This window comes from Gymnoscopelus microlampas (genome assembly GCF_963454915.1).
Source record: "Gymnoscopelus microlampas genome assembly, chromosome: 16".
Lineage (NCBI taxonomy): Eukaryota > Metazoa > Chordata > Actinopteri > Myctophiformes > Myctophidae > Gymnoscopelus > Gymnoscopelus microlampas.
In genome coordinates, this window is record NC_139953.1 from 28629269 (window position 1) to 28654268 (window position 25000).

At 44.1% G+C, this 25000-nt stretch overlaps 2 protein-coding genes across 3 annotated transcripts in view; one reads left to right on the forward strand and one right to left on the reverse strand.

Annotated features, from left to right (window-relative positions):
* LOC311063844 (exostosin-1) overlaps positions 1-6659 on the forward strand; it is a gene marked incomplete at both ends in the record, with an annotated part of 229696 nt that extends 223037 nt beyond the window's left edge. For both annotated transcript variants that reach the window (XM_084083453.1, XM_084083454.1), the window contains 2 exons: positions 1356-1527; positions 6474-6659. In XM_084083453.1, coding sequence (XP_083939579.1) covers positions 1356-1527; positions 6474-6659 — 358 coding nt within the window. The remainder of the gene's footprint in view (positions 1-1355; positions 1528-6473) is intronic.
* Positions 6660-21444: 14785 nt separating this feature from the next.
* LOC311063187 (glucose-6-phosphate isomerase-like) lies at positions 21445-23106 on the reverse strand (the record flags this gene model as incomplete). Its single annotated transcript, XM_084082465.1, has 1 exon — positions 21445-23106. One exon carries the CDS (start codon positions 23104-23106, stop codon positions 21445-21447), a length of 1662 nt encoding a protein of 553 aa, XP_083938591.1.
* Between the last annotated feature and the right edge of the window lie 1894 nt (positions 23107-25000).

Genomic DNA, 25000 nt, shown 5'->3' on the forward strand with positions numbered 1-25000 from the left:
AGAAAGAAAACAACTGCAAAGCCAAATATTAAGCTCAGTGGTAAATTGAATGGGAGAGACACTTTGCTCTCATGGGGGATTTGAGGCACTTTGTTGCTTGAGAACCGATAAACAGTCTCTCTCTCAGTCGCTTGTCATTGTTAGAACCTCCTTTAGGCCTTGTGTCATTTAGTGCTCTCACTGTGGCATAGGGAGAGAGAGATGGAGGGAGGGAGTAATTGGTCACTCGTCGATCAAGGTTACAACAAAAAACGATGTTTTCTATTGTTCGACAAATTATAGATTAGCCTATATTAGAGAGAAAGGTGAAAGAGACGGAAAATACAAAGGAGAGAGTAGATGGTGAGGGAGAGAGTTAATAGGAAAGAGAGAGTAAGATAATCATCCATTCATTCATCTTCTACTGCCTACCCGGAATCGGCTTGCGGAGGTAACAGTTCCAGCAGAGATTGCTCGGGCCACATTAGCAACTTCTAAATGGGGATCCCGAGGCGTTCCCTGGCCAGCGTGGAGATATAATCCCCCTGTCTAGTCCTTGGTCTGCCATGTGGTCTCTTCCCAGGCGGGTGTGCGTGGGGAAACCTCCCTAGGGAGGCGCCCAGGAGGCATCTGTGTTACGATATGCCGAACCATCTCAACTGGCTCCTTTTCTTCTACTTTTGTCATTTCATCTGAGATAGACTGAAAGACAACATGAGACAGACAGACAGACAGACAGACAGACAGACAGACAGAGGCAGAGACATGAGGGAGAGGGTGAAAGGAGAGAAGACAAGTGGACCCAGGTTCATTTGGTTATATTTGTACACTCTCCGAATTAAATGAACACTCAGGATTGTATTGTATATGAAGATAAAAGAAAGACCAACCAAACCATGTCAAATAGTTATAGCAGTGTCAAGGAGACTGGCATTTTGCTAGAGTATCTAACAAGTCAAAGCTACAGAGATCCACATGGATCGACTGTGGCAGAAATCAAATCCGCTAAGGAAGATGAGTGTGGCGGTGTCGTCATTTTGAACAAAACAACGCAGGATTAGACCTGCTATAAAACTGTGTTTGAGGAAACAGTTGGCAGAAACGTGTCTGAAATATCACATCTCATATAACACAGCAACATCCAGTCATTTAGGAACTTCAGACATCAATGATTATCACTGACCAAGGCAAGATTGACTGTGTGTGTGTGTGTGTGTGTGTGTGTGTGTGTGTGTGTGTGTGTGTGTGTGTGTGTGTGTGTGTGTGTGTGTGTGTGTGTGTGTGTGTGTGTGTGTGTGTGTGTCCATGCGTTCGCTTGCGCTGGCATGGAGGTAACATTGTTGGTGCGTGCATGCGTGTGTGTGTGTCTCTCCCAGGTACTACCACTACTTGTTTAGCCACTATATCCCAGGTAGACTGTTGACCATGGTGGACCGCATGGCCAACTGTGAGGACATCCTCATGAACTTCCTGGTGTCAGCTGTAACCAAGCAACCACCAATCAAAGTCACCCAGAAGAAACAGTACAAGGAGACCATGATGACACAGGTAAGGCAGTTACTGAAAAAAATAAAGTATGTATATATCGTCTCTGTCGGGTGGAAACCTTGCATATCCAAAACTGACTAACTGAGTCATAAGCTGTTATTGATACTTTTCAGTGATTAAATTGTAATAAAACCTACAGACAGACATAACTTCACTTTCAAGGCCTTGTGACCTTGTAGATCTGCAATTTTTTATATTTGTGTGTGACGAAGTAGTAGGGCATTCATTTACGAAAAAAACGTAATAAAAAGTACAAATATGGTGATACAAGGTTTCTGGCCAACAGCAGTGATAATTTCATGTAAGTAGAGGTGACATATAATTTATATGTCACCTCTACTACGTGTAATTGGTTATATGACATAATCATGTGTTGGTATCAGAGCTGCCCAATATCAAATCAATGTTATAGGCATATGGCCCTGGCCCAATATAAATAAATACAAGTAGCTGGAAATTGCAACAGGGGTTAGCCAATAAGCCTGAGGTTAAAGACATATCAGTATGCACAATGTATGCACAATAAACGTGCCCAAATTCTGTTGACAAAATAGTATGGCAGATGACTGTAATATTACTAGAGCTCTGAGGAACACACCTCATGTATATCGTTGCTGTCGGGCAGAAATCTCAATATTTCAACTTTTTATATATTTTCGTACATTAATTCTCAACTTCATCAAGGGCCACTCTAGTGTAGGGTTAGAGCGCCATAGTTGACAGGGAAGCACCATAGGAAGCACCTAGATGATAGGGAAGCACCATAGAAGACAAGGAAGCACCATTGATGACAGGGAAGCACCATAGGAAGCACCATACTGTAGATGACAGGGAAGTACCATAGGAAGTACCATAGGAAGCACCATAGGTGACATAGGAAGCACCTAGATGAAAGGGAAGCACCATAGAAGACAAGGAAGCACGATAGGAAGCACCAACAAAGACAGGGAAACACGATAGGAAGCACCACAGATGACAGGGAAGCACCATAGGAAGCACCACAGATGACAGGGAAGCACCATAGGAAGCACCATAGATGACAGAGAGGCACCGTAGAAGACAGGGAAGCACCTTAGGAAGCACCCTAGAAGACAGGGAAGCACCATAGGAAGCACCACAGAAGACATAGAAGCACCATAGATGACAGGGAAGTATTGACCATGTCAATAGTTGTCACAAATGTCTTCCGTTTGTCTGTGGTTCAGGATATGGAAGTGTTTTGTAAGCAGAAGGTCCCTGGTTCAAAACCAACGATTAGTCATTTTCCAAGTTTTTTTTTTCTTCGTACCTGGCTCTAATCTAATCTAAAGAGATTTGAACAAGGATCAATCATGGTGGTACAGTGGTTAAAGAACTTTAAAAGCAGGCGCTGAGAGAGTTGCTGGTTCAAGTCACCCTTTTCTAATAAGGCTTAGTTATTTTCCATGGCTGTCACATTCATCTTCCATGAGTCTGTGGTGCAGAGTTTTTTTCCCCCTAAGTTTGTGCCTGGTTCTAATTCTTCTTCTATTTATTAGTTTGAGTAGCCTATAGCGCGACCAAGAGTATACAAGGTTTTGTTTAGTCGAGTACATTTGTCACTTCGGATCGTTACATTAAATAATTAGTGGCTATACGTTTTTCAACTACTTACTGTAACAGTGTGGTATTATGACCACAGCTTCTATTTGATTAAGTTTAATTGAGAAAATACCACTGTGCACTCATGGAATGCAGCATGTCAAATCAATGATCAATTATAGGCTGGGCCCCATACTGCATTCTGTGATAACAAATTAAGTAAATTGAATCTGACCACTTCCATTGCATGAATTTATTGCAACAAACACCAGTCAATTAAATACAAAAACTGCTGTGCTGTGAACAATTTAGGCTAGCAAGAGCAAACTAGTCCCAAGTCAATGTACGGTAAATGAACAAAAAAACAAGCTAAACTCCATTTTGTATCATCTCCGCAAGGAACAAGCCATTTGATTTTTCTGAAGAAAAGGTGAAAATGTAAAAGACAGATAAGCATATTAAATTAATAATACATAAATATAATGAATAATTACAGGAAACCAAGTTTAATATACATAATTGTATTCTCTTACAGGGGTAGCATGTAAATAGGCAACACCTTCTCACTCCCAAGGCGTCACATTTTGCCGCTCTGTCAGTAGCCCTGAAACGTAAATTTAGGCCAATACATGAAACAGCCTGTTATAGCGCAACCATGAAGCTGATTTGAAGGGGCAGAGGTTCTCCCTTGGCTTACTGGGACACCGATCAGTCCAATGGTGCCGGGATTAGCTGTTCACAGACACACAGGGACGGACGGACGGACGGACGGACGGACGGACGGACGGACGGACGGACGGACAGACAGACAGACAGACAGACAGACGGACGGACGGACGGACGGACGGACGGACGGACGGACGGACGGACGGACGGACGGACGGACGGACGGACGGACAGACGGACAGACAGACAGACGGACAGGAGCGAAAACATAGTCTCCAGCCAGCCTGGCGGAGACAATAAGAAAAACTATTATATGCACATACAAAACCCCAATATGGGTAGCGTTTATTGTTTCAGATGGATCTATGATTTCATCAGACAATTTTGAGTTGTGGACACTTTTCACAGCAGACATTTTGTTAATGTAAGGTAGTGCAAGAAAGTGCAGCTGAACATTACAGGTGTGTTTCATTTAGGTGTTTCTGTGAGCCTTAGTAAGTTAACAGGAGGTGTCCATGTTGGCACCCAGTGGCACCTAAATGAAACACAGTTAATGTTGCGTCAAAATATCTAGTGTGAAAAGTGTCCAGAGTCAAACATCACAGAGTCAAATGTCTACCAAGAAAACCTTGTTTTCTCTGATAGCAAACCAGTGGGGTCAAGCAAAAGACTTGAGAAAAGTCACATTTGTTTTAAACGAAGACAGCCCATTGCCTCCCTTTGTCCTCGTCCATCCTTTCATGAGATTTTCCTCTCCTTCAGTAAGATGGTAATGCAGTGGTAGAGATACCACAGGCATAAGCCCTGACCTTCTCTGGGAGATCCCCCTTGTGTGTGTGTGTGTGTGTGTGTGTGTGTGTGTGTGTGTGTGTGTGTGTGTGTGTGTGTGTGTGTGTGTGTGTGTGTGTGTGTGTGTGTGTGTGTGTGTGCGTGTGCGTGTGCGTGTGCGTGCTCGTGTGTGTGTGTGTGTGTGTGTGTGTGTGCTCGTGTGTGTGCTCGTGTGTATGTGTGTGGCCAGCCCCACACCATGCTGTGATTGATGGCGAGGCCAGAGGCAGGCCGATGACTCGGCAGTATGGACCCAGTGATTAATGTCTTAATTGTGGAGGCAGCACGGCACCCCAAGATTTACTCCCGGCCTCCCATGTCTCACACTCACTCTCTCTTTCTCTATCTCTCTTTAACTGTCTTTGCCTTCTTTTGTCTCTCCCTATCTATCTCTACCAACAGTATATGTGTACCTCTCTCACGCAAGTACAGGCCACTAATTCGTGGCCTTGGCTTCCAGTGAGAACAGATGCTAGGACATTAGCATGGGGAAAGGGGGCGTAGATCAGTGGTTCTCAAACATTTTCATGTCAAGGTCCTCCAAATTGATATGTATTTTGCCGCAGACCCCTGGTGTGCCAGGGATTTGTCAAGAAATTTGAAAATAGCAAATGTACAAGTTCACTATGCATCACAAGCTTGTAGATTGGTTATTATCAAATACCAGGCTTAAGTGTATGAACTGTTCCTCATTTTTCTGGGGACCCACTGGAACCCCCTCAAGGACCCACTTTGAGAACTAGTGATATAGATACTGTAATTGTGTTTCTGCAAAGGTTCTGAGAATTCTGAAAAAAGCACTTAGCCTTGTTTTTTTTGGTACTTAGGCAGTAAGTTGGTTGGTCCATTTGATCTTGTTTTTTATCGCCGGTGGGTATAGAAATGTTTTATCCCTGGCTGCTTCTGGTCAGACTGAATTAAATATCTGTTTGATATTTATGTTTGATAACACAATTCAACAATTTTATGTCTTAAAATATTTTTTTACCAAACAATAGCGAAGATGGTAGATCTACAAGCTCACGACATGTTGAAGTACGGCACATTGTGAACTTAGACGTAGATCGGCTATTTTAGCTATTTGTCACACGACAAAGTATGGCTTAGGTGGTTAAGAAAATGCCCTCCCTTCCCCATTTGTATTTAACAAATCGAACCCTGTATTTATGACAAGAAAAAGCACTCAAACTTTTTCACTCAGTATCTACCACAGTTTTAATGCGCCATTACTCCTTTAAAGACATGTTTTAGCTCTGTGCTCAGATGATCCCACACTGGAGTCTTGACCCAGAGTTCCAGCAGTTTGTTCTCCTCTCCGACTCACAACGCCGAGAGCAGTGCTGTTCCTTATTGCAACACAGTTTTGCTTTTACTCTGTAAATTGATTATTTCCTTAACTCCTGACACTTTTGTGCTTTCCCCTGGTCACCCAGAACGTATTACTTTTCTCACGAAACAAAAATAGCCTTTACGTAAGATTCCATAGTCACTTAGGCACAACCGCAGTTTTAAAGCGTTAGATCACAATGTAACCAAGGGAGATATTATTGGCTGGTCTTCAGACAGGGCTACAGTGGACATTAGACACTTACAGCAAATTAGGTTTGAACAGTGGTTCTCAAAGTGGGGTCTCTAGGGAACCTAAGGTTCCTTGAGAGGTTACCAAATAGACCCTTATACAGGTCTGTAACTCTGAGAGTATTCAAATGGAACCAAATGGACCCGTAAGGGTGCATTTGGTTCAATGTGAATGCTCTCAGAGTTATGTGGATCGTTGAAATTAGAACCACTGGGTTAGAAGCTTGTGACATTAAGTTGCTATCAATACGACAATTTTCCAATTCCAGGTACCATGTAACAGAGCTTCTCTGTCTCTCTCTGTCTCCTCCCAGGGCTCCAAGGCGTCTCGCTGGGCCGACCCCGACCACTTCGCCCAGCGGCAGACGTGCATGAACGCCTTCAGTGGCTGGCTGGGCTTCATGCCTCTGGTGCATTCCCAGATGAGGCTGGACCCCGTGTTGTTCCGAGACCAGGTCTCCATCCTGAGGAAGAAGTACAGGGACATCGAGAGACTGTGACCGCAGCCACCGCCAAGGACGCACACGCGAGGATACACAACAAAGGTTGCACGCGGAAGATACACGTGGCCACAGAGAAGAGAGGAAAACGTCCACGGGCATGAAAGAGTGTGTGTGTGTGTGTGTGTGTACGTGTGTGTGTGTGTGTGTGTGTGTGTGTGTGTGTGTGTGTATGTGTGTGTTTGTGTGTGTGAAGGTACACAGGTTTCCTAGCGTGAGATGTCCAGTTGTGCTCAAAGCACACACACACGTCAAAAATATAATGTGATCTGGTGTACTGTATTCATATAGGCCCCCCAACACTGGGATAAATCATGTACACGACTATAAAATGCCATATGGACCCTTGTTAGAGGCTGACCTGTGTACAGACTGCGGCGGCACGGACACAACATGCAGTAAGGCCTGGACACACCAGGAGAGATTTTGTCTTAACCAGAGACATATGCATTTGTTTGCATGGTTTTGAACAAAGAATGCTGGGCAATTGTTTTAGGGAACAGCAGCGTGGAGAGTCACACTCATGATGTGAGCTGGAGGCAAAAAATAAGCGATTAGAGACATTTACAGTGTATTCCATATACAGAAGAAATGCGTGCCATTATCACGTGTTTTACTGGGACACTGACGAGAGGTACAGTATAGTGTAGACTTTTTCCAAATGACAGAAAAGACTATATATTGCAAGTTTAAGGAAAAAATACAAAAGATATATACTATACATAGCGAGTTTGACCTGAAACCCCCAAAACAAACAAGTGGCATACAGTATATTATGGGTTTTGGGCAGATGTATAGTTTGGTTCAAAAGAAAGAGGCACTGACACAGCCTCCTATTGTAGATTTTCAGTGGCATTTCTCATCTGTATGAAAAAGAGAACAATAAAGAGATGTTATGTTAAAAGATGGGAGATAAGGCCTCAACTTTCTTATTTATTTATCAGTATTTTTTTTTTTTGTTAGTCTAGTTTGCCAAGAACATGGTCCACTCAGGGTTGACTCTGTTTAACACGTTCATTATCAACTTCACAGCGAGCAACAAGTTAAAAGTTTAAACTTGTTGCTCGCTGTGAATTGATGAAGTCGATAATGAACGTGAACCTTTGTGCTACATTGAGAGAAATGATCAATATCTCACATTTCCATTCAGCTTTTTAGAACAAATTGTAACATAAAATGCATGCAAAAAAACATGCAATTGCATATTTTTATGGAAAATTTGCTGATTATTACTAGTGCTTAATATGACCAATCTGTACATGGCATAAAATATGTTTCAAAGCATTATTTTGTAGTAACCATTAAGGTATAAGCATTATACAACAACTATTTGAAGGTTCTCTTCTCTCCACATATAGGTACATTGGGCTGTGGAGAGCATTATGTAAATTCACTCTCTCTCACACACACACACACACACACACACACACACACACACACACACACACACACACACACACACACACACACACACACACACACACACACACACACACACACACACACACACACACACACACACACACACACACACATCCCTTTCATGTATCCATATAGTTCACCCCAAGGACCGCGAAGGTGGAGACCAACCTTCACAAGGAACTCCCTCCCCTCCCGTCTCTCTCCATTTCTCCATTCCTACACTCTCACTCCTTCTAATCTCTATCTCTCTCTCACCCGAGGCTCTCCGCCCCCTGTCTCAACCTAATTGTCTGCCCCCCCGTTCAAAGGCAACCATTGCGATCCCACTTTTTTCGAGACAACTTCACCTCTGTGACCTCATTCTCTTCTTCTCTACCTCTCCCTCCCTTTTGTTTCCTCCATTCACCCATCTCCTCTTTTCCCTCCTTCCTGTCACAACCAATTACCAGGATCTCCTCATAATTTTATTGCTGCGGTTTCTCCATCGTCCATGCTAACCATCGTCGCTCCTCCTTGCTCAACCAATAACTTTCACAGCATGCTCAACAATATCAGACCTCAAACATCATCAAAGCAACATGAAAAAAAAAACATTATCTAACTTCATGTGCTCAGCCAGGATGAATCCTGAAGGGGAGGACCTTTTTGTTATTTCCACACAACAGGTGTCTAAGGTATATAAATGATAAATGTTCAATGTTGAAAATGAGTGGTATTCCCCTTTAATTTTAACACACAGGCTCTTCAGTATCACTTTCTTCAGCAAAGAGTAGAATTTGGCAGTAAGCAATATTGTCAAGTGGTGTAACCAGTATTTTTCATAAGAATATGATAATTTACAGGAAAACTGTACAACATTGAAACTGTGTGTCTGTGTGTCTCTTTGTCTGTGTCTCCATCAAAAAGGCTGCTTATTGGGACAGCATCAGTTTGTCTGTCTTTTAGACATCAGTGTAGCTGTGGGTTGACATGGTTCTTGCAGATAATGTCATCTACTGCATACAGTATGTGTGTGTGTGCATGTTTGTGTGCATACGGGTGCATGGAGAGGGTCAAGGGCAAAGGCAGACATAAAGTCAAGACACTTTAGCCAAGCAAGAGACTCATGACACACAGCATTGACAACACAGACACACACACGCACATACCCTGAGTTGTTAATGTGGTGATTAGATAAGAATAAGATAAAACATCAGCATCAATGGACAGACAGGCTGTCAGTCAAACAGACAGAACAGAAAGGCAGTCACCTTTTCCCATGTGCACACAAGACGTGATATCTCCTGTTAATCAGACATATATTTCACAGAAAACTGCATTTACAGTAGAGCTATCTATATACTGTATTATTAGTCCACCCTGCTCCCCTATAGGTTTGTACTCTGTCCATCCATCAATCCGTCCGTCCGTCCGTCCGTCCGTCCGATATAATCACATCAACCATTTCAAACGCACGCACGCACGCACACACGCACGCACGCGCACACACACACACACACACACACACACACACACACACACACACACACACACACACACACACACGCATTGTATGGTTGATAATAACCATCTCTGTAGCCCAAAATAGCCATTGCCATTTCTCTTGTACTGTATCTCCTCTGCTCATTACCCATTTACTATCAACAATATATGAGCGTGGGCGTGTGTGCTCTACAGTCTTGACCGGGGAAAATGTTGTGCTACCTGCAAAAAGAGACTCTTTTGAATTAAAAAAGTCCAGTGAGATGCATACTGGAGAATAAGGGGATCAGCATTCAGCACATACTGAAATACATTGTAATTCACACACAAATGCACACAAACACACACTTACACATTGTGCGCACGAAGGCACGCACGCACTGTCGCACACACTTTGGATTTTCATTTTGGTCCCTACAAGGATAGTACCTAAAACCACAGACAGACAGACAGACAGACAGAAATAGGTCTCTTACTGTGTGTGTGACCATGTAAGAGCAGGCCTCTCCAGCGTGATCGATACAGTTCCATATCAGCGTCATGGGGTGTGATTATCTCTGCTTTCCCTCAGGACGGTCAGACCAAGCTCCACCTTTCCCCATCTCAGCTTATCGGTCCACAACACACAGATCCATGTTGCTGTTAAAATGGCAACTGTTCAAAATTAGCAGGTGTACAAGCTCGCAGCACGGCATGAAGTGACGCACTGTGAACTTGTATATCTGCTATTTTTGAATAGCCAACGCTAAAATCTAAAATCACGCAGATATGCTTTCCCGGTTTTGATTAGTTAAAGCCTCTATTCTTAGTGGAACGGATCTGAGCTACAAATGTACAATGTATGTAGATTGCCAAAAATTGTCAATCTACAAGCTCACAATCAGTGTCGCAGCTATTTTTGGCTTATGTGGATGCTGGGGTTCAAGTGGTTAAAGACGGGAGAGAAAGTGACTAGTGTGGAGACGTAACTAGACACGCAATGAGAGTGTGTATTATGTGTAATATTTTTCTGTGGTTGCGTCAACTGGTGCTGTCCAATTTCTCATTCATATCCAGAACAGGCTCTGCATGTGCATGTGCATAACTGTATTCCTGGGTTTCCAGAGGGTGGCATAATTTTCTTGTTTCGGTTCAGTTCTCCATAGCTTTGCTTGATTGGTTCAAATCTCAGCAGATCGGTGAGGTTCAAATCTGCTGCCGAGCTTTTTGGATTTTACAGTGTGTCAGCAGCCATCCCCTTAGCTACAGCTCAATTACGCAGCCACACTCCTGCATATAAGAATGAAACAAAGAAAAACCACATGAATAAACAGCACATAATCCGCCCGCAATCTCTGTGACGCACAGAGATGGGGTAATTAGCCCATTCGGCTCCAGCGACAACAATTTCCATGCGTTAAGGGATTAGAAAGTGATGAGTGCGAAGGAGAGGAAGTGGACTCGCCAAATAGCCAAGGTCACCGCAGGGGTGATGATAGCTGAGGGTGGTGCCAGAGGGTTCTAACCAAGTATTCAAAAATATCATTTGCCCCAGCTCTATCTCTATCTCTGCCTGTCTATTTTCTTCATCCCTCTCTCATGGAATCTCTCTCCACTGTCATTCTTCAAACATCTGTGGTCAGACGACAGGGAGCCCAGACTAATTGGACTGTGGGGAGCCCAGGAGTGTCAGTCTTCCCCTCTCAGTGCTCCAGATATTAGTTCTGCTAAGTTAAGGTCTTGATATGAGTGTACGGCGGGAGGAGAGATGTGCCAACTCGCTCTCTCTCTCTAACTGTGTCAGAGAAAGTCATTAGATCAAATTGCTTAATCTATGAAATGCCCTGTGTGTGTGTGTGTGTGTGTGTGTGTGTGTGTGTGTGTGTGTGTGTGTGTGTGTGTGCGTGCGTGCGTGCGTGCGTGCGTGCGTGTGTCTCACCCTCTCTCTTATCTCTCATTATGTTTTTCTGTCACTGATCACACCATTTCCATCTTGTTCTTTCTATTTTCACTGGAGTTCACTTTCTCTGTCTCTCTTTCATTCTCTCCACCGCCAGCAACGTTTCTCATCACAGCCTGTCACTTTACATTTGTCAAATTGGTGTGTCACCACGATGTTATCTCAAGGCAACAGAGGACTCTGTGTGTGTGTGTGTGTGTGTGTGTGTGTGTGTGTGTGTGTGTGTGTGTGTGTGTGTGTGTGTGTGGCGTGCGTGCGTGCGTGTGTTCGTGTGTGTGTGTGTGTGTGTGTGTGTGTGTGTAATGGAACACAGCAGTGACTTCTCTGAACGCTTATTCCCCTAGACATCCCACACACACACTCACACACACACACACACACACACACACACACACACACACACACACACACACACACACACACACACACACACACACACACACACACACACACACACACACACACACACACACACACACTGCCTGAAAGTCCTATTTACTTCAAAGAGACTTTTCTCTGGGCGGTGGGTGGTGAAAATCCCCCAGTGTGTGAATTGAATAGGACATGTCTCTGGATCTATGAATCCTATTATGATGAGGAAATAGAGGGAGAAAGACTGAGACAGATTAAAATAGAGAGAGACGTGGAGTGAAAAAGTCATGCAGAAATGACAAAGTGAAAAGAAAGTTTGAGCGCAATGGAGTGACAGGAACTGAGAGAAAATGGGAGCTAGGTGACAGTCATTGTGTGTTTGTAAATGTGTGTATTTTTAATGTTGACGGATGTCCGCTCAAACTTACGTCTACGACTTTCATGGGACCAAAGCTTTCGTATGTCATTAGAATGACTTATTCTTCATGAAAAATCAATTACAATAGTGCCAAACCTCAAATAAAATATTTATGTGCCCAACATTTGTCAACACATATAAAAAAGAAAGACAAAAGATGTCAAACGATCTATTGCTTGGATGCATATTATAGACATGATATAAATTCAACCGAATTTTATTTATTTTCAGTTGACGCATTTGGAGCTGAATTATTAGTTCCCTCAGCGTGTTGTCTGTTTCTGCAAGTGTGGCCATGCACAGTTTCCCCTATTGGGCTTTCATGCCAACTCCAATGTTGCGCTATTCATTTATAATATTGACCACATCACATGAACACAGTCTTACCATCTGTTGAGGATACAATATGGATGAAATCTAGCTGTGTCCATTACTCCATTTCAAATTCCCATGTAGGACACTTTATCAAGGATCCATCACGTGAATGACTCGCTTGCGCTGATCTACGTTGATCTAAGTTGTCAAGTGGGTGCGTCTGGTCCCGCCATGTTGTAAGCTTGTAGATCTGCCTAGAGTGCCTAGAGTGATGATGTTTTTTGTCTGACGTTGGATGTTTCCTTTTATGGTCTTAAATGGGACGTGGAAGAATGCAAATGATCTCCACCGCGAGCATGCCTCTGACTTTCAAATAAAAATGAGATACACCTGTGATTCGCACATATCAGGGCTATACACCCCCTTTCGTGAATCGCACGTCAGTTTGTGCTTAGAGCACCCCTTAACACGCTTTATTTCCACACTATTTACGAACAGCTTAGTGAATGAGGTCCAATGTGTTTTTATATTGAGGCTACTGGGTGGCATAGGTATGCTCGAGTTCACAAATTGCAAAGGGTCTGGTGGGGATGAGCATTACCTGAGGTTCTTCCTGGACTGGCGCATGGATGCACCTGGGATATAGTGAGGCACAAGAGGTGGGGGACTATGTCAACCATTGTTAAAGTCATGTGTAACTTTTTCAATTAAACAAAAACTATTTTTGATATAATCATTCAATGGTGTATTTTTCACGATAACCATTCCACTGTTGGGTGGGTGGGATGAGGGCAGAAGGAGAAAGATATACAGAAAATAAAATGAAGGGGGAATCTTCCATCTCATGCACAAACATGTTCTATGAAAAGGAAAGGTAGATGCATTGTTCAAGTACAGCACAAATACAAATACAGTACCAGGAACGTATTCCATTCTCTCCATTCCGGCTATTACTGTAGGAGCAGTCTGTAGTTACTAGTCATATACTGTATGGAGCAGTTAGGAGTTCAGTGTCTTGCTCAAGGACACAGGGATTTTCCACGGCAAGGCTGAACGGTTCTGAGCACATTAAGAAACAGTTCCAATTGCATTTCCATTTGCATATGGTTTGACATGGAACAGTGGTTCTCAACTCAGAACCATGCACTGCTACTTTTCTTGGAATATCGTTGCTGTCAGGTGGAAACCTCATATGTCCAAAACCGTTGGTTTTCAGGATTCAATTTTGAAGTAGCAAAAATAGCAGATCTCCAAGCCTAGCCGAGCTTGTAGATCGGTATTTTTGATGCTTCCGCGTGCCACTGCAGTATGAGTAGAGCATTCATTTATGAAAAAACATAAAACGTTTTTGATTGGTCAGTGTACACTAGAATAGTGGTTCTCAAACGTTTTAATTTCAAGGAGTCCCAGTTTGGTATGCATTACTGTAGGTTACAAACCTGCATAACTCCGACACTGTACAAATGGAACCACATTTGGTTCCATTTGTACACTCTCTGAATTACAGACCTGTAAGAGTCCATTTGGATCCTGACAATCATTTAGCAAGGGACCCCTGGAACCCCCTCAAGGACCCCTGGAAGGTGAGACATGGGAGACATGTGCTGCTACTTGTCATTGGAGCTTATCTATAGACTTGTTTTGATTGATTGATTGAATACTTTATTAGACAGATATGTAAACAGCACGGGGTGCAGTCAGACATTTGAGCTAAAAGGATAACACAAAAAAGTCCTGGGGACTTGTTTCCATTGTGGTCCTATGTATTCAATTCATTAACATAGCATAAAATTAACACCAAAAATGCATTATCATCAACAAATATAAAACACTATGTACAAAGTTGACGCCAGATAAATACATTAAACTACCTGGTTGTAAAGAAAACTAGAACCAGGAGACCTGGTACTGCCAGACCCCTAGTGGTTGAAATCTGAATGGCCGGACATCGCATGACGTGTGTATCTGTCTGTGTATCTGTCTTCCCATTTATGCCATATATGGAGAAAAGAGGGACAAAAGAAGGACAAAAGAGGGATCCCTCTGACTGTCTGTGTATCTGTCTTCCCATTTATGCCATATATGGAGAAAAGAGGGACGAAAGAGGGACAAAAGAGGGACGAAAGAGGGACAGACAAAGCCTCATGTAGGCCGACCCTCTGGGTCTGGCAAATAATCAGAAACCTAGGTCCCGGGCACCAGCAGATGGGCTTTTAAAAAGTGCAGTAGTCTGGCCTGGTGACCCAGGGCCAGATCTGAGAACCACTATTCTGATTGATACACTAAAGATTTACTGGCTGGATGACTGGCTATAGCTGTTGGGCTGCTTGACAGAATGGCTATCTATATGGACAGAAGAGATGGAAGAATATATTAACTGGATTCATTTTCCCACTCCCCAGCGAGGTCAGGAGAAAGGATTAGGTTTGTTACATATGTTATGTTTATTATTTGAGGAGAACATGCACAGTTTAGACATGAATTGTCAAATTGCCTAGCCCTAGTAGTACCCCAAAGTGTCACATTTCTACCTCTTACAAAAGATATTTGGGGATAAATATTTTTGAGTAAATTCCTACACACATTATGGGAAAACCACGTCAATGACCAGGACACCCTGCCACACCAATGACCAGGACACCCTGCTACACCAATGAACAGGACACCCTGCTACACCAATGACCAGGGCAACCTGTTACACCAAGGACCAGGACACCCTGTTACACCAATGACCAGGGCACCCTGTTACACCAAGGACCAGGGCACCCTGTTACACCAATGACCAGGGCACCCTGCTACACCAATGACCAGGGCACCCTGCTACATCAATGACCAGGACACCCTGCTACACCAATGACCAGGTCACCCTGCTACACCAATGACCAGGACACCCTGCTACACCAATGACCAGGTCACCCTGCTACACCAATGACCAGGACACCCTGCTACACCAATGACCAGGACACCCTGCTACACCAATGACCAGGACACCCTGCTACACCAATGACCAGGACACCCTGTTACACCAATGACCAGGGCACCCTGTTACACCAATGACCAGGGCACCCTGCCACACCAATGACCAGGGCACCCTGTTACACCAATGACCAGGACACCCTGCCACACCAATGACCAGGGCACCCTGTTACACCAAGGACCAGGGCACCCTGTTACACCAATGACCAATGACCAGGGCACCCTGCTACACCAAGGACCAGGGCACCCTGCCACACCAATGACCAATGACCAGGACACCCTGCCACACCAATGACCAGGACACCCTGCCACACCAATGACCAGGGCACCCTGCCACACCAATGAGCAGGGCACCCTGCTACACCAATGACCAAGGCACCCTGCCACACCAATGACCAGGTCACCCTGCTACAGCAATGACCAGGGAACCCTGTTACACCAATGACCAGGACACCCTGCTACAGCAATGACCAGGGAACCCTGCCACAGACTGGGAAGCAGCAAAAGACTTCCATTTTCCCTGTTCTCTGTTTGATTGCCCGCTGTGCTAAGGTGAGCCAGTCAATAACCTCTAGCAGCTGTCTGGAATGAAACCTGTATGTATTTTGCACGCACAGAACACACACACACACACACACACACACACACACACACACACACACACACACACACACACACACACACACACACACACACACACACACACACACTGATTAAAAAACAAACATATATAAACAAAAAGATTTGCACACACACACACACACACACACACACACACACACACACACACACACACACACACACACACACACACACACACACACACACACACACAGACACAAATACCTTCACAATTGCTAACACACTTGCTAACACACACACACGCACGCACACACACACACACACACACACACACACACACACACACACACACACACACACACACACACACACACACACACACACACACACACACACACACACACACACACACACACACACACACACACACACACACACACACACACACACACACACACACACACAGAGTTCCCAGTGGGTTAACTGTCAGGAAATTAGATCCTGATCTGGAGGAAGTTGAATTCTAAAATAAGAAAAACAAATCAACAAGATTGAAACTATTTGGTGTGTGTGTGTGTGTGTGTGTGTGTGTGTGTGTGTGTGTGTGTGTGTGTGTGTGTGTGTGTGTGTGTGTGTGTGTGTGTGTGTGTGTGTGTGTGAGTGTGTGTGTGTGTGTGTGTGTGTGTGTGTGTGTGTGTGTGTGTGTGTGTGTGTGTGTGCGTGCGTGCACACATGTGCATGTACGTGCACATGGTGTAAATGACCTGCACCCATTGTAATTGCTTTCCACCCACACAGAGGATGTAATTCTAGTGGTGCAAGAGAGGAAAGATGTTGAGATCAATGTCTGACAGACAGATGGAGAAAGTGACAGAGCACAAAGAGTCTCCATATTTGTAGTATTTGAATTCTAAGGTTTATACTTATAATGGGTATGTGTGGAAAAAGCAAGCATGAGAAGGTAAGGAAATGTGAGTGTAACAGAGAAACATCAACAAAAGATAGTCTAGTAACGCTGTTGCCTCCCTGTCCGATCTTCAACGTTTAGTAAGTTACAGTGTGCAAGTTGTGAACAAAGCTGTGCATATCACAATGCGTTGTTAGTGAAGCCACGCTATAGTACAGGCTGGTTGCTTGTGTGCATGTCCTGGTGTGGTGATGGCCTGCGCCTCTTTTGGCCAAATGGAGGTAGAAACCTTCTGTAATTCACCTTTAAGTACTGTATAAAGGTGCTTCACAAGAACAATGTTTCATGCATTATAAACTACGATCCAACCTTCACACTATTCAGTGTCACCTTGGCATTTAATGGTTGTGCAGACTGAATGTTACATTCCTTTACAGCAGCGGTTTCTGTTTTATGATGTCACGCATGTAGCAGCATGAGCTGTGATTGGTCTACTTCTGAGGAGACCGACATACAGACACATTTGACAAAACCCTGTTGGCCTTCAACCACACCGTAAAAACAGCTTTGTATGCTTTTGACCAGGGTCCATTTGGTTACATTTGCACATTCAGAGTGAAATGACCACTCAGGATTCTACTGCGTATGTGCTCTCCTCTCCATTCTATGTAGCCAGTTTGTGTGAGAACAGCTCCCCCAACGAGAGCCTGACATTTCATTTATTCTGGCCCCCATCATGACGCACTGAATCACAATAGGCTGGGACGAATTCACTCACACATGCTATCAGCAAGTTGGCACACACATTCTGGTCCCCGGCGGCGTCAACATTGCCATTAACATGTAAGAGGAACATCTCACTTTGTCTCCACTGAATACCCATTATAACACTGCAGACTGAATAGAAGGGCATCACCTTTGTCTGTGCATTGTGTGCGCTCACAAGTGCGCGCAAGTGTGTGTGTGTGTGTGTGTGTGTGTGTGTGTGTGTGTGTGTGTGTGTGTGTGTGTGTGTGTGTGTGTGTGTGTGTGTGTGTGTGTGTGTGTGTGTGTGTGTGTGTGTGTGTGTGTGTGTGTGTGTGTGTGTGTGTGTGACTGTGTGTGTGTGTGTGTGTGTGTGTGTGTGTGTGGGCTCTGTATCCTGTCTATGAGCCTTTGATCAATTTCCTCAGGTCAAGATGGTTTCTTTTGCTGTACAATATGAGAGCAAAATACATGATAATGATGTCCACTGTTAAAAACACCAAATGAAGAGATTCTTCTTCAAAAAGCAGTTTGTCTGCCCATTTCACTTTTCTCATATCTGATTACTTTTGATAGATAAACAAGTTCTCAGGGTTTTCGCTGATCATGTACTGATCTAATGCTCTAATGCTGATCATTATTCGCAGAGCGAATAATGGGAAGCGAGCTCCCAGCGCTTCAGGATCTGTACAAGAAGCGGTGCGTGGTCAAAGCCAAGCGCATCATCAAGGACAAGTACCACCCAAGTCACAGACTGTTCAGAACCCTACAACGACCGCGACCGGGCAAGGGGACCTACCGCAGTATCAAGAGTTCCACCACCAGGTTCTGGAATAGTTTTAACCCGGCTGCTGTCAGAATGCTGAATGAAGCATGAGCCCTTTTCAGCAGCCTGACAACAGGCGGTACTGCCCAGCTGGTTGCAGACTTTTCTGGCTCTTCCTGAACACACCTGTGGATTATTATACCAGGAAAATGACTTGGACTTATGAGGAATCATACCAGCGGAAAAAAAAAACCCTTCATGTGTACAGTTTGTGACAAAAGCTTTAGTCAAAATGCTAATCTTATGAAACACATGTTGATACACACAGGAGAAAGGGCTTTAAATGTACTCTTTGTGGCAAAAGCTTTAGTCAAAATGCTAAAGATTACTTTTTGTTGCTCTCCTTCATGGAGCTACTTGCGGATTATACCAGGGTCAGTCCACCCTTAGGTGAACACGCACTGACCCTCTGCACCTTAATCCCCATGTATAACGCACAAACTTTTTTTTGATTTTTTATTATTGCGCTCTTTTTTCTCTCTAAGCACCTTAGCGTCTATAAGTATATCATGCACAGTATACATACATTGCTGCTATGCTCAGGCACCTTAGTTTGTCTCTTATCTCAGGTACTTTGTAAATATGTAGATAACTTGTTTCTGGCCTTCTATTGTTCTCTGTTGATCTCCTTCCCACTTAACCCCCTACCCCTCTTCTTTTTCTCTCTCCCCACTCTTCTTTCTACGGAATTTAACGTTGCGATGGGAGTGTTGTACAAAAACGAATTTCACCCACTTTTTTACCTTGTAAACCTGTGATGTGACAATAAACCGATTCTGATTCTGATTCTGAATTCAGCTTGAAATACAGTAGCAGGTTATCCAATAAATAAACCCTTCATTGAGGTATGCATTCAAAATAAATGTTTCACTTTCATCTTGCTTTGACCAGAAGTATTATTATGAGTAAAGAAAATGCCACATTGCAACTAAATTGTAGTTTAAGCTTGGAAATAAAATAAAAAAAACACAAGCTCTATCAGCTGAGGGTGTAGGACCTGCAGTAGTCTCAAAACATGGCAGAAACATTTTAATTTCTGAAAACTCAGTATAATATACCCACCAAGGATTTTCAAAAATATCTAAGTTCGGAATTATGTAAATCTTTAAGAAAACAAATACTCTAAATGTATCAGTTGATTCGTATCCACTAGAAAGATTTTTTATAGACCAACAGAAACATGAACATTTTGTATCAACATTCTATTCTGAGCTGCAAGAACTTAATCAGAATAGACTTTCCCCTTTGAGAGCACTCTGGAGTTCAACGCTTAATGTGACAATAGACAAAGAAACATGGGGGAAAGTTCTGCTGTTGCCTTCCAGAATTTCATTACAAATGCAATATAATGTACATAATGTGCACATACTGTATCCCCTTATATATACAGTAAATATACAGCAGGCATCTCCCCAAATAGTTCCAAATGTAAAACAACAACTGGAACCAGATTTCACTGTCTATGGGAGTGCATCAAAATCCAATTATTCTGGACATAGAGCTTAATGTGGTATGAAGACAACTGGTTGTCACTGTCATGGTCATGTCTAAATGTTTGTATATTGCTCGACGATTACTACTGTTGAATGCTGTACGTAACAATCTGTAACAATCCTTAAATATATACAGATCTGAGCTGTATGTGTTTTTAAAAAACTCAATAAACGTGCACGCCCACACACACTCACACTCACACACCACTTTATTTTTTATTTATAGTATCTTTACTTATGTTTAGACAAATACATTTATTTTATGTCAGTGCTGACGAAATCATAGGTGTGGGGTGCATTGTTGCCAGCCTACGTACACATTAATTGGTGAACCTAAATGCAGACAACAGCAGGCAGAGCTAGTTCCATGAAGATCTGTTAAGCAAAATCAAGGAAGGGTAAAGCAAACACAAATCTGAAACATTGAACTCTAGAGCCAAACTAGAAACACACCATAACTTGTCTTTACCAACTGAACTGGCAGTCAGTTGTCTGGAGTCCAGAGGAATCCAGAGGAGGTTGATGACGTGGTGTGATGTGATGTGAATTAACAGTGACAGAACCCATGAAACTCCATATTTGGGCACCTCCATTCTTGGCAAGAATGACATGGAACTCTATATTCGGGCATAGCTGACATCATAGTGATGATGACATGGTACAATGATGACAAAAGTAGGGAATTCCATCTATTGGCATCCCCATACTTGGGCAAGACTCGATATTTGGGCATGGCATGGACGACATGGTACAATGATGACGTAAACAAGGAGAGGGCGGGAACTACGGGTGCAATACGTTAGTCCGACAGCGCATTCCTCCGACAGCGCAGTGCTCCGACATTAAACAGTAAACCCGAACCAAACCCGCACCCTAACCCTAACCGCACGCGGATGCCACATAGTCGGAGAAAAGGTCTGTCGGATTAACGCATGCCTCCCGGGGGGAGGCATGCGGATTAACGCATGCCTCCCGGGGGGAGGCATGCGATAATCCGACAGACCTTTTCTCCGACTATGTGGCATCCGCGTGCGGTTAGGGTTAGGGTGCGGGTTTGGTTCGGGTTTAGTATTGAAACGTCGGAGCGCTGCGCTGTCGGAGGAATGCGCTGTCGGATTAACGTACTGCACCCCCTCCCGGGAACTACTAGGTGCAAGCAGAGCACCTGACAGTTCAGAGGTTATACACATCTAAGGGCTAATATAGTGGTCAATAACAATAATGTAGCCGATGAAAAAGACAACGCTGTGGAATTATTCAGCCAATGGGATTCGGTTACAAATTTAAGCTCAAGGCACAGGGAGGTTATTTAGGCAAAGTTTTTCTTTAGGAAATTGATAAGCCCATTGGTGGAGGAATCGTGGGAGGTGATGTCAGAGTTGTCTGTTAGCTCAGGTTCGATTTTCTTGGCCAGCTGCTTGCCCAGCTCGACCCCCCACTGGTCATAACTGTTGATGTCCCACACAACACCCTGCACAAATATCTTGTGCTCATACATGGCAACCAGAGCTCCAAGCATAAAGGGAGTCAGTTTCTTGAAAACAATAGAGTTGCTTGGTTTGTTCCCTTTGAAAACTTTGTGAGGCAGCAGATTCTCCAAGGTCTGTCCCGCAAGGCCACTGGCCTGCAGTTCTTTGCAGGCCTCGTCTGGTGTCTTTCCCTTCATCAGCGCTTCTGTCTGGGCCAGAAAATTGGCCACCAGGATCTTGTGATGAAGGTTGTCCCTGATTGGGTTCTGTGACTGGGCAGGAATAAGGAAGTCGGCAGGAATCAGTCTGGTGCCTTGATGGATGAGCTGATAGAAAGCATGCTGTCCATTGGTCCCTGGTTCTCCCCAGACGATCGGCCCAGTGTGGTATTTGACACATGAGCCATTTTCGCTGATACACTTTCCATTGGATTCCATATCAGCCTGCTGGAAGTAGGCGGGAAAGCGGTGCATATACTGGTCGTAGGGCAGCATGGCGTGGGTCTCAGCCTTAAAAAAGTTTATGTACCAGACTCCCAGCATGGCTAACAGTACAGGCACATTCTGGTCCAGAGGCGTGTTACGGAAATGGTTGTCCATCCAGTGTGCACCAGCAAGAAGCTTCTCAAAGTTATCAAATCCTATGTGCAGTGCAATGGACAGACCAATAGCTGACCACAGTGAGTATCGGCCTCCAACCCAATCCCAGAACTCAAACATATTTTCTGTGTCAATGCCGAAGTCCTTCACTTTGGGTGCGTTGGTGGACAACGCTACAAAATGCTTGGCAACTTCAGCTTTGTCTTTTGCAGTCTGGAGGAACCACTCCTTGGCAGACTCTGCATTTGTGATGGTCTCTTGGGTGGTGAATGTCTTGGAAGCAACGATGAAGAGTGTGGTCTCTGCATTGAGCTGAGCCAGGGTCTTGGCCATGTGAGTGCCATCAATGTTGGACACAAACCACACATTAGGTCCACCTGCTGAGTAAGACTTCAGAGCCTCTGTCACCATCAGTGGACCTAGGTCAGAGCCTCCGATACCAATGTTGACCACGTCAGCGATAGTCTTTCCAGTAAATCCGCTCCACTCTCCACTGCGTACTCTGTGACAGAAGGCCTTCATCTTGTTGAGCACCCTATTAACCTTTGGCATGACATCATTTCCATCGACATGGATGGGCGTGTTTGAGCGATTACGTAGGGCAACATGGAGTACGGCACGGCCTTCTGTGAAGTTGATCTTTTCTCCAGAGAACATCTTCTCTCTGGCCTCCTCAACTCCTCTGGACCTGGCCATGGCCAACAGCATGGCCATGACTTCCTCGTTAATAAGATTCTTAGAGTAGTCCAACAGGATGGCTCCATCATCTGTCTCAAGGGTTGTGCTGAATTGGCTGAATCTTTTCTTGTCTGTATCAAACATGGCTCTCATGTTGAGATTTCCAGCATTGGCATTGTACCATTGTTCAAGTTTCTGATAGTTTGGATCGCCTGCAAGTCCCATGGTGAATGTTGCCTTAGTATCTGTATCCTTGATAAGGCCTGTATAACATGGGAAAAGGTGGAAGGACCCACAAGCAGGTAGCTCCATACTGAAGAAAAGAAAACCAAATAAAAGACCTGAAAGCAATTAAAGTGGGTTATATTAGTTACAAAAAGTTGTCATTGGGAGGTGGTTTGACGATCAGTCAAATTATGCCAGCGAGTAGTCAGTTAGGATAATATCATTTCTGATGTCACGCACTGACATCACTATTTGTTGAGTTCAGGTTGTGGAGGGAGGCTATTATGCCCAATTATGGGCATGCACAGATGGGCGGATCATGTGCGCAAATCGGCATTGTTAGGCAACAGCGTCTGTTGTGTGTGATATCGTGTATGCCCCCTTTTGTGCCCATATATGGAGCTGACTGATTTGTTTGCTGATGCCATGACGACGCATTGAGGTTAGACAACACACTCAATATTTGGGTGTAGCTGCTTTGGCAACTCCTTATATGGTTATCGCTGAGTCATGGTGACATGAGAGTGACTTTACCCTGTCCTCCTAATTTTGTCTTGGCCCTTACGGGCCGGGTTGTGACAGCGTGCACTGCACAAACACATACACACACACACACACACACACACACACAGACGGACGGACAGCGATTTTGCATATTTAGAGTAGAATTATAATTTTGTCTGTGTTTCATAACTGCGGTACTGCCCTGACCACTGCATTTCCCCCATGGGATCAATAAAGGTCAAAATGGTAAAAAAGGTAAAAAATCTACCTTCATTGAAATCTGTGAAATTAATTTCAGTACATCAACATGTAGGTGGGTTCTTCTTTTCATGTGTGTCTCTGTGTGCGTGTGTGCGTGTGTGCGTGTGTGCGTGCGTGCGTGCGTGCGTGCGTGCGTGCGTGCGTGCGTGCGTGCGTGCGTGTGTGTGTGTGTGTGTCTGTGTGTGTGTGTGTGTGTGTGTGTGCGTGCGTGCGTGCGTGCGTACATCAATCAAGCTCTGTAAGAGAACGCCTGGCGTCCCCTGACATAAAACTCTATCTAGCCATATTTCCCCCAAAGAAGAAGAAAATCCAGCTATCTGTTGCAGGTAATACTCCCATCTGTCAGGGAGAAATGGATAGGAGGTTGGCAGGGGTGAAGAGTGGACAAATAAGCCTTGCCCCCCGCCCCCACCCCTCCTCCTTTTTGTTAGCATTTCAATTTTGCTGTACAACTATTTTTTCCACCCTCCACCTGTCTCTTGTCGCTGTCCCGCATCGCTGAGCAGGGACAGAGAGAGGGGGAGAGAGAGAGCGAGAGAGAGAGAGAGAGAGAGAGAGAGAGAGAGAGGGAGAGTGAAAGAGAGAGAGAGAGAGAGAGAGAGAGAGAGAGTAGAGAGAAACAGAGAAAGAAACAATAGAGCGTAAGAGTGATACCGAGAGACCTGGACTGACAAAGCAAAGAAAAAGAGATTGAGAAAGAAAGGGCTAAAGAGAGGGGGTAGAAGAAAGTTAGGGAAGATGAAGAGGAAGACAGATTGAGAGTGGAGAGAGAGAGAGAGAGAGAGAGAGAGAGAGAGAGAGAGAGAGAGAGAGAGAGAGAGAGAGAGAGAGAGAGAGAGAGAGAGAATGGTTAAAATGACCACACAAAACAAGTCTATTAGGACCAGTACTTTCCACCACCAGAATGTCTTTGTATAAAATCAACACAAAGTGCTGTAACTCTGCTGTAACACATACCAAGTATCAAATCTCTTCTATTTGTCACATCATTTCATTTGTCATGTCTATTTGTAGTTGTTAAAGGAATAGTTCAGTAGGAGGTAAAGGAATACCTCTTCTTTTCACATGACAGCGCAGAGCAGGGACTGGACAAGAACCAATTAGTGTAATATAATAGGCTTAATGAACA